This window comes from Haliotis rubra, unplaced genomic scaffold (genome assembly GCF_003918875.1).
Source record: "Haliotis rubra isolate DU_JTF1 unplaced genomic scaffold, ASM391887v1 Scf156, whole genome shotgun sequence".
Classification (NCBI taxonomy): domain Eukaryota; kingdom Metazoa; phylum Mollusca; class Gastropoda; order Lepetellida; family Haliotidae; genus Haliotis; species Haliotis rubra.
Genome location: NW_025765514.1, coordinates 1,009,971 through 1,020,131, shown reverse-complemented (window position 1 = coordinate 1,020,131; position 10,161 = coordinate 1,009,971). Strand labels below are relative to the sequence as shown.

The 10,161-nt window shown below is 42.5% G+C and overlaps 1 protein-coding gene across 1 annotated transcript in view; it reads right to left on the bottom strand.

The window, feature by feature from the left end:
• Positions 1–888: 888 nt before the first annotated feature.
• Positions 889–10,161, bottom strand: part of LOC124270912 (thyroid adenoma-associated protein homolog) — a 52,979-nt gene continuing 43,706 nt past the window's right edge. The window contains exons 25-33 of the mRNA XM_046705973.1: positions 9,756–9,953; positions 6,579–6,854; positions 5,164–5,313; positions 4,527–4,559; positions 4,088–4,212; positions 3,592–3,676; positions 2,884–2,998; positions 2,238–2,380; positions 889–1,151 (exon numbers count right to left, since the gene is read on the bottom strand). Of these exons, the coding sequence (XP_046561929.1) occupies positions 1,086–1,151; positions 2,238–2,380; positions 2,884–2,998; positions 3,592–3,676; positions 4,088–4,212; positions 4,527–4,559; positions 5,164–5,313; positions 6,579–6,854; positions 9,756–9,953 (1,191 nt within the window). The 3' untranslated portion in view covers positions 889–1,085. The remainder of the gene's footprint in view (positions 1,152–2,237; positions 2,381–2,883; positions 2,999–3,591; positions 3,677–4,087; positions 4,213–4,526; positions 4,560–5,163; positions 5,314–6,578; positions 6,855–9,755; positions 9,954–10,161) is intronic.

Genomic DNA, 10,161 nt, shown 5'->3' with positions numbered 1-10,161 from the left:
ACAGAAGTTATCTTGAACATGACCTAGTACATTATCATATAACTTTGCAGGCATCTAAGTGCACTAAGTGTCTCCTGGCAGACAATGAAACACACATGAGAGGGTAAAATTCTTTTAATCTCAAGGATCTTATACATTCACTGGGGCGGTGGGTTGCCTAATAATTAAAGCGTTCGCTCGTCATGTCGAGAACACAGGTTCGATTCCCCACATGGGTACAATGCAGAGCTCCAGATAAGATTTAGCTCCTGTGGGTACTTTACCCACTGTATTTTTTGGGAGTGGGTATTATGAATGTTGAGTGGGTATTTCATTTTCCGTTACCCACTGCTTTCAAATATGTGCGTATTTCAGTCATTTTACTCACCTGAGTATTATGTGACTGAGTAAGTTTACTAAGCAGGTATGTTCTGCCTTATGTCATACCTAATCAAAACCAACTTAAATATAATGGAAATGATTTCATAAAAAAATCACTCATCCTATACTGACAGTACAACACTTGTCCTTTACTAACAGTACAACTTGATAGCAATCGATGTCTTTTTCATTACGCAAGCGATTTTTATAAATATATTCCATACGCTTTTGTTTTAAACCTTTTGCGTATCTAACATTTTAAATGCGTAATTGGTACGCAACAATTATTTTTCAATGCGTAATTGGAAATTTTCTATGCGTATTTTACCCGAATACGCAGCTTATCTGGGCCTCTGCAATGTGTGACGCCCATTACAGGGCCCCGTTCCTCAAAGCGATTGTAGCGCTACGACAGTCGTAAGTCTATGTTAAAGTATGGGAGTTACGATCATAGTAGTGCTACGATCGTTTTGAGGAACTGGACCCTGGTGTCCCCAGCCATGATATTGCTGGAATATCACAAAATGTGGCGTAAAACCTCACTCACTCACTTATACATTTGCTATAAATATGTAATAAATAATATGGGACCACAGCAATCAGAAAGGTGACCATAATAAGTTAATAATAAAAGTATGAAGTGTCCATAATAGTATGGTTAACAATGAAACAGTTTGGCCTGATGTGAACTTCGAACCAAACAAACGTGTGGGAGCCCAAACACATCACTTGGACTGGTTGGAGAGGAGCTTGTTTAAAATGACTTGCAGCCCAGGATGGAGGTCTTTCATCTGTCAAAATAAACATTTAAGCGTTACTCTGATGTTTGTTCACTGTAAACCAAGTCAAAGCAAGTGCATTTGAAGACCTCTGAACCATCGACAGAATATTTAGTTTGTGCGATTGTATGTTCATGCATATATGCATGTTTGTGTCTGGAAGTGTGTGTGTGGAAGTGTGTGTGTGTGCGTGTGCGTGTGCGTGTGTGTGTGCATGTGCTATATTCCAGCTACATGATGGTAGCCTTAGACAAGCCAGTCAGGACCAGACAAGCCAGTGAGTGACATTGTGACCAACAATCCACATTAGAGTGAGTGAGTATGGTTTTACGGCCGCTTTTAGCAATATTCCAGCAATATCACGGCAGGGGACACCACAAATGGGCTTCACACATTGTGCCCATGTGGGGAATTGAACCTGGGTCTTCGGCGTGACGAGCCAACGCTTTAACCACTAGGCTACCCCACCGCCCCCAATCCACATTAAACATGTGATACATTGACATACCATCAACCAAGTCATCGAGGTCTGACCACTCTTATCGCCTCTTATGACCAGCAAAGGTCATTTGGGTTTGCAACATGGAATCCCCAATGACTGTGGACTAAGTGTCATGCAGGATTTAGCCACATGGATACACTTGTCAGGTTACAATGACGAAGTATCAGCCAGACAAAACTTTGTCCTCCCTTCATCCCTGATGAAGGTTGACTGCAACACTAACACAGCTCCATACCAGACTCTCCATGGGTGTACAACTCATGGAGCACATTGGTTGGTTGGTTGTTGTTTAACGCCACACTCAGCAGTATTCCAGCTATATGGCAGCGGTCTGTAGATAATAGAGTCTGGACCAGACAATCCATTGATCAACAGCATGAGCATCGATCTATGCAATTGGAAACCGATGACGTGTGTCAACCAAGTCAGCGAGCCTGACAACCCGATCCCGTTAGTCGCCTCTTACGACAAGCTGAAGACCAAATCTAACCCGGATCTCAAAGTTTCCTTGTTTCCCTGTAAACTAAGGGACAAGGAAACAGAAACGGTCAAATGCTTTTCACTCTTAACTTTTAACAATCAATCAACTGTTTTACCTGACCCAGTTCAGCTAGCTTCGCCTGTATGTCACCAACTACGGCTGCATCTGCTACTGTCACAACAACATCAGCTACAAGGATGAGACCAGCAATTGAGGAGTAGACAGTGCTGTCACTGCTGATGTTCAAAATAGGAGCATCTGCAACAAACACAATCCTCCCTTATATATCAACATATCACTGCATCTTTAAGCAACACTGCAAATATAATAAGGATCAAGATAGCTACTTCACTCATCACTGAGCAAGAGAAGGCTTGAGTTAGTGAGTGATTATTGATTAATACAGCATCTGCAACCTTGCAGCAATTCATGGCAAGAGTGAGTGAGTTTTGTAATGCAGCGTTTAACAATATTCCAACAATATCACGGCGGGGGACACCAGAAATGGGCTTCACACATTGTACCCATGTGGGCAATCGAACCCGGGTCTTCAACATGACGAGTGGACGCTTTAACCACTAGGCTACCCCACCGACCCTAGTGAGAATAGTACCATACTGATGGTAGCGTTGATCAAGCCCTGTCATAGCCTAGCATACACCCAGTGGGCTCTACTCACTAGACCATGTGGCAGATCAGCCTTCAGCTACTGACCTACATCATCTGAAAACAAAGGAGTCCAGAAAGCCTTTGATCCTTACTTTGCAAGTTCTTCCGTAAGACTGGTATGCAAGCTGTGAGGTCTGTTGATATTTCAGCAGTTTTCTGGGACACATAGGAGGCTGGTAACATGTCACTGTTGCCATGGAGAAGTGCCTGAAGTTTAGAAACATTTAACGCACTACCATCTCAGTTTAGTGATAATCTAATCCTTGATTGTTTTGATGCTCAATAAATATCTGATACAATCAAGTCTGGAATCAAGATAAATGTAGGTACTTTAGATGAGTAACAGATGATTTGATCCATTCTAAAATTCCTCTCAAGATTGATTTTCAGAGGTGGAAAAGGGATTTAGACTGAGATCAGGATTTGTCTAGAAGCCCAAATATTTTTTTTCAAGCATAAACAGGTACTGTACCAGATTCCTTTCATATAGATAGAAATAACATACTGTAAAACAAGGGGATGATTTATTTACCAACAACACGAGTCACATGTATAAAACTATTCAGAACAACAGGTGCTCCATTATACTATTAGAGAACTGTGACTCGCCTCAGCCTGGAAGGTACCGGTATGTTGTCTCCCTAATTATGACACACATCTGATCAGAAAAACAACATCAACTGCTGTATAGCCAAAGAGAGGAAACTATTTCATCCTGATTCCAAGGAAAAATTATGTTCAAGATTTTACTTTCCATCATCTAATTACTTATTGCCTTTTATTTCCTAGTTTAGACTCACCTTGACAGTCGAGTGATACATCTCTTGTTGCAATGGCTTCTCAGACAGAATGCTGCTGTCCTCCTGCTCAAACAGCACCTCTGATCTGAAAACAGATTTCCACTTACATTGCTCAACAGAAATCCTACCATGACAAAATTAACTGAAGCATTATGAAACTTCAGGTATTAATACACTATTTGTCATATCATTGTAATACAGGATGTCAGGCTAGGAAGTACAAGCCAGCAGATAACTGAACTACGTCATCAACTTATGGCTTTAGTTATGAAGCTGTCTGTGAGGTCGAGGCAGCAGTTCAAAGAATACTGTCTCAATACTGGAACCCATTGGGTCTTTCTCCCAAGAATTCTCCCCATGTCATTAAATGCTGTGGGGATTACCAGTGTTTGAAATTTTTGAGGCATTTCATTAAGAAAGTCCCTAACGTCATGTCTACTTCCAAATCTCAACACAATTCAGAAATGTGGAATGTCAAATACACCTCTCAACACACCTGCTGTTCAGCCTGTTATTCCTGCATGCCTGGATTACCTCCCCTGACCTGTAGATCTTCTCCAGGAGGTATATAGGTACAGATGGAGGCCAGGTTGAGATGGAACTGATGTACTGGCAAAACATCTGGCAGAAAAATACAGGTTTCAATGAAAGGGATTGGGTACTCTAATGTTTGTTCATTTTCTTAAATGTTTGTTCAGTTTAGTTAGCATGTTTCTTCAACAGTTTGTCTATTTATAGAACACTGACACACAGCTGGGAAAATAACAAACACAGAGTCACCTAAACTTCTTTTGAAGAGTATACACCTGCGTATGTCTAATGAGGTGAGGAAGTTATTCATGCATTAAAACTCAAGTAAATTGACATTATTGCATGCTGCTGCTGATAACACTTGTATCACAGACACCCGATGCATGAGTAAACAACAACTATACCTTCTGGCAGGTGTTACTGTCAACATCAGAGAACTGGAAGAGACGGTTGTAAATATGGGAGATAAAACCAAACTGCATACACTATAAAACAAATCATTATTTCATTATTTCAAGTCAATCTAAAGCTGACAAAGACAACATACATGTATATTTCTTGAAAAACAAAAAGAAATCAGGAATATTTTCCACAATTTCCATATTTTGATCCCCAGAATTCCCACAACTCCTGACCGCCTCCGTGGTGTAGTGGTTAGAGTGTCCGCCCGGAGAGCGGAAGGTCGCGGGTTTGATCCCCGACAGCATCATACCAAAAGACGTTAAAATATGGTACTTGTTGGTCCCTGCCTGGCGCTCGGCATTAATGGGTACAACAAGGACTGGTCGGCTCGGAGTCAGTATAATGTGTCTGAGTGGGGTATTAATGCTTCACTGCGGCATGGTATCTCAGTGGGCTAGCACTATAAAACCAGCTTAAGTCTGGGCTAGTACAAGCAGCCGCACATACACATACACACGCATGCACGTCGTCATATGACTGGAATATTCTCAAGTACGACGTTAAACCCAATTTCACCTCACCTCACCTCCCACAACTCCTACTTCATCAGCATCAGTGTTTGATAAATACAGCACCTACCTGTATGCATCTCTGGTCCCAGTGTAGAGAGCTGACGAACTGGGCAGCCCTGTCCCTGATGTCTGTATCCCCGTATGTCTGTATCCCCGTCCTCCAGCAGGGTGAACACGGAGTCGAGCAAACTAGAACTGTATCCCTTTGTTCTTTGACCTCCAGCAGGGTGAACACCCAGGAAATAACCCATTGCCCGACGTCCGAGTCAGTATCAGTACATTCTTTGACTTTACAATATTAATTATGTTTTATTGAAAGATCAACAAGAAAAAGCCGCATAGTGGAAAATTACCAGCAATGACAACATATGGAGTAATCAAACCAGCCCAGACGACTCAGTGATTGATTGTGATAAATGATCCACGCTACTACATGTAATGAACTAGCTAAATGAGCCAGATCATCCATTGAGTCGTCTTAATGACAAGGAAGGTAGTTCTAGCCTGGGATAAGTCTCAGAACACATTATTGGAGTGTGAGTGAGTGAGTGAGTGAGTTTAGTTTTACGCCACACTCAGCAATATTCAAGCTATATGGTGGCGGTCTGTAAATAATCGAGTCTGGACCAGACAATCCAGTGATCAACAGCATGAGCATCGATCAGCGCAATTGGGAACCAATGACACGTGTCAACCAAGCCAGCGAGCCTGACCACCCGATCCCGTTAGTCGCCTCTTATGACAAGCATGGGTTACTGAAGATCAATATTCTAACCCGGACCCATTATTGGAAGGAACCGATACTTGAAATAAACAGAAGGCATGAGGACTGATGTGAAGTGGGTTTGTTCACTTATTTTCCACTTGAATATAGGAAATACATATTTGACAGTGAGTTGACAAGACAGTAAATTTCAAAATTTATCAATTCAAGTTAGTAATTAACCTGGCATCTGAACCCAGCAAGCCAGTGATTGACATCATGAGCAAATATCCAACCTGTCCACTAGATCTCCTTTACAACAAGCATGGGATACTACTGACTGTTATAAAGACGTCCTACATGTCATTACAAGACTGAGTTTCCTTACCAGCTGATCACAGACTCTGGCAATGAGGCGCTGCTGTTGTTAATGACAGTGAGGATTGTCTCCCCTGCTATCAACAAGGACTTGACCGGCAGACCTCAGAGTGTCCGTCTGACGAGGATCGCTCATAGTGTGAACTTGCTGACACCATGTCTGAATTGATGACTTGCTGGAATGATCAAGCAGATAACACATAATGAATGATTGGGCAAATAAATGTTTCATTTCTTCCACCAATAGAACAGCGTAATGTTATCAAATCTGGGACAGTCAAAATAATGGTTTATCATTCAGGATTTTCCAAAGAAGTAGTTTGGTTCTGTTTCACTACACATCAGAAATAAAATACTTTGGTGTCCCCTGCCAAAATATTGCTACGTGAAACCAAACTCACAGTCAGGAATCTGTAACAGGGTACGCACAAGGAATCTGTAACAGGGAGTTGAAGTTTCAGCATGTTCTTGACCAAGATGGCCTTCATCTGGATACAAGCAGCTTGAAGACTGGATGTGCTTCCACATAGGGCTTCAACCTGGTGAAGGTCATCTATGGTGATGTTGTCAGAGTGTACCTGTGTCAGCTGATGGAGTTGTATCTCTGCCAGGAGGGACATGGCCGCCGTCAGGGTGGAGATCCCCACATCTCTCTGTAGCAGCATCCATATCTGGGGCTGTACATGTAAACAGGTGAGTGACAGTGTGGAGAAACAGTATGGGAGAGAGAGTGTGTGTCAGTGTCTGTGATGTCCCAGCTATATCAGTGTCTGTGATGTCCCAGCTATATCAGTGTTTGTGATGTTCCAGCTATATCAGTGTCTGTGATGTCCCAGCTATATCAGTGTCTGTGATGTCCCAGCTATACCAGTGTTTGTGATGTTCCAGCTATATCAGTGTCTGTGATGTCCCAGCTATATCAGTGTCAGTGATGTCCCAGCTATACCAGTGTCAGTGATGTCCCAGCTATATCAGTGTCAGTGATGTCCCAGCTATATCAGTGTCTGTGATGTCCCAGCTATATCAGTGTCAGTGATGTCCGAGCTATACCAGTGTCAGTGATGTCCCAGCTATATCAGTGTCAGTGATGTCCCAGCTATACCAGTGTCAGTGATGTCCCAGCTATATCAGTGTCTGTGATGTCCCAGCTATATCAGTGTCTGTGATGTCCCAGCTATATCAGTGTCAGTGATGTCCCAGCTATACCAGTGTCAGTGATGTCCCAGCTATATCAGTCCCAGCTATATCAGTGTCTGTGATGTCCCAGCTATATCAGTGTCTGTGATGTCCCAGCTATATCAGTGTCTGTGATGTCCCAGCTATACCAGTGTTTGTGATGTCCCAGCTATATCAGTGTCAGAGATGTCCGAGCTATACCAGTGTCAGTGATGTCCCAGCTATATCAGTGTCTGTGATGTCCCAGCTATACCAGTGTCAGTGATGTCCCAGCTATATCAGTGTCTGTGATGTCCCAGCTATAACAGTGTCTGTGATGTCCCAGCTATATCAGTGTCAGTGATGTCCGAGGCTATACCAGTGTCAGTGATGTCCCAGCTATATCAGCCCAGCTATATCAGTGTCAGTGATGTCCCAGCTATATCAGTGTCTGTGATGTCCCAGCTATACCAGTGTTTGTGATGTCCCAGCTATACCAGTGTTTGTGATGTCCCAGCTATATCAGTGTCTGTGATGTTCCAGTGTGTCAGTGATGTCCCAGCTATATCAGTGTCAGTGATGTCCCAGCTATATCAGTGTCTGTGATGTCCCAGCTATATCAGTGTCTGTGATGTCCCAGCTATACCAGTGTTTGTGATGTCCCAGCTATATCAGTGTCTGTGATGTCCCAGCTATATCAGTGTCAGTGATGTCCCAGCTATACCAGTGTCAGTGATGTTCCAGCTATATCAGTGTCTGTGATGTTCCAGTTATATCAGTGTCAGTGACGTTCCAGTTATATCAGTGTCTGTGATGTCCCAGCTATATCAGTGTCAGTGATGTCCCAGCTATACCAGTGTCTGTGATGTCCCAGCTATATCAGTGTCTGTGATGTCCCAGCTATATCAGTGTCTGTGATGTCCCAGCTATATCAGTGTCTGTGATGTCCCAGCTATATCAGAGTCTGGGCCAGCAAACCAGTGGTTGATAGCATGAGCATGGAGTACACAATGACACATAATCATCTTGGTCACACATTGTGGTTTATTCTGGAGGGCGGTGGGGTAGCCTAGTGGTTAAAGCGTTGGCTCATCACGCCGAAGACCCAGGTTTGAATCCCCACATCGGTACAATGTGTGAAGCCCATTTCTGGTGTCCCCCGCCGTGATGTTGCTGGAATATTGCTAAAAGCGGCATAAAACCAAACTCAGTCAGTCAGTTATTCTGAAGTGATCGAGGTTTTGGGCTAGTTTTATGAATAGTAATGATAAATTTGAGGGAAAGTGTTCTTTAAAGCAACATCCATGCATAGGCAAACTGTAGCACAAATAAGGTTGTGAAACAGAGAAAAAAAGACCAGTCTTTATATAAGTGAGCGAAGCGAGCACAGGTTGGCAACGTATATACCCTCGCATATCAAATCATTCTTCGCCTCAATTACCCCTGCCAGCTTCCGGTTTGAACCGAGCAAGGGAAGTACGCTGGCAACCTTTGCTCACATATAGGAAAACTGGTAATTTTTCACTTAACCCTATTTGCATTTCAGTTTGCCTGTAGTCAAATGTGCCATTCCACTAACCGATCTTAACTAAGATCAATCTTAGCAAGTTATGCCAATTTTACAATAGTCTTAGCTAAAAGTTTACTTAAACTGACTGATCTTAGGCTGATCGTAGCCGGTCCCGATCTTATGATCTGATCTAAGCTAAGATCGAGACACTTTCGGGCGAGAGATAGAGAAATGCAAGGCACAAGTTACCTCTCATTTTGCATAGTCTAGCAGATGAAGGAAGTAGGTTGGAACCAAGTGAAAATGTGGAGAAAAAACATTGAGAAAAAATCTTAGGGTAGTGAGCACCTTGGTTTCAGGTGCAAGTGCATGTGAATGCTGGGTATCAGGCATAATATGTGGCTGAACCTTGTCGATCAGAATAAAATTCATGTCATGTTTTGGTTTTTTAGGGGACACTCATGGTGAAATGGTCGCTCTTCTTCTTCACACAGAATATGAAAGCCACAATTTTGTTTTCTCTACAATTGATTTTAGCGATCCTAAGTTGGTCATGAGTGAGTGAGTTTGGTTTTACGCCACTTTTAGCAATATTCCAGCAATATCATGGCAGAAGTTGGTCATGAGCAACTTACACTTTGGATCTTAAGTTTATGATTGACTTGGATAAGATTGGTTAGTGGAACAGTATGCCGATCTTAATGTCACGCTAAGATTGGGATTTTAGGGGTTTACGATTGGTGTAGGGCTAAGATCGGTTAGTGGAACGGCACCCAGGACACCAAGAATGAATGTGACAGATTTTACCCGTAAAAGATCAAACCTAACCTTTACTGCAACTAGTGAACAACTTAAACACTAGGCTACCCAATCAGCCACAAAACACTGAGGACATCAAGATGAATCTGCATACCTGAATCTGTGACCAGTCCACATTGCTGTTCCTGTGTTTCACCGCCATTTTAAGTAATATGTCAAGACAGACTGAGCAGACGTCACTGTCCGGTGACTGCAGCCAATCACAGCACTGTTTTGTTAAAACATCTTGTATGTCGTGAAGCAGATGTGTAATACAGAGCATTGAATCCTTTACTTTCAGTCCAGTCCCAATCTGCAATATGAAGTATTATCTCCCTTGAAGTATTCAAATGGCTAAAGTCAATAGAGTATTAGATTAAACATGGATTCATGTCTTGGGTCAGCAACTCTACAGTTACATCATGGCTGAATGTGAGACCTCTAAAGGAGTTTTGGCCAAGAAAGATAACAATTAGACACCACGGCTGATTAGCAATTACAAAACGAAATTAATCAAATGA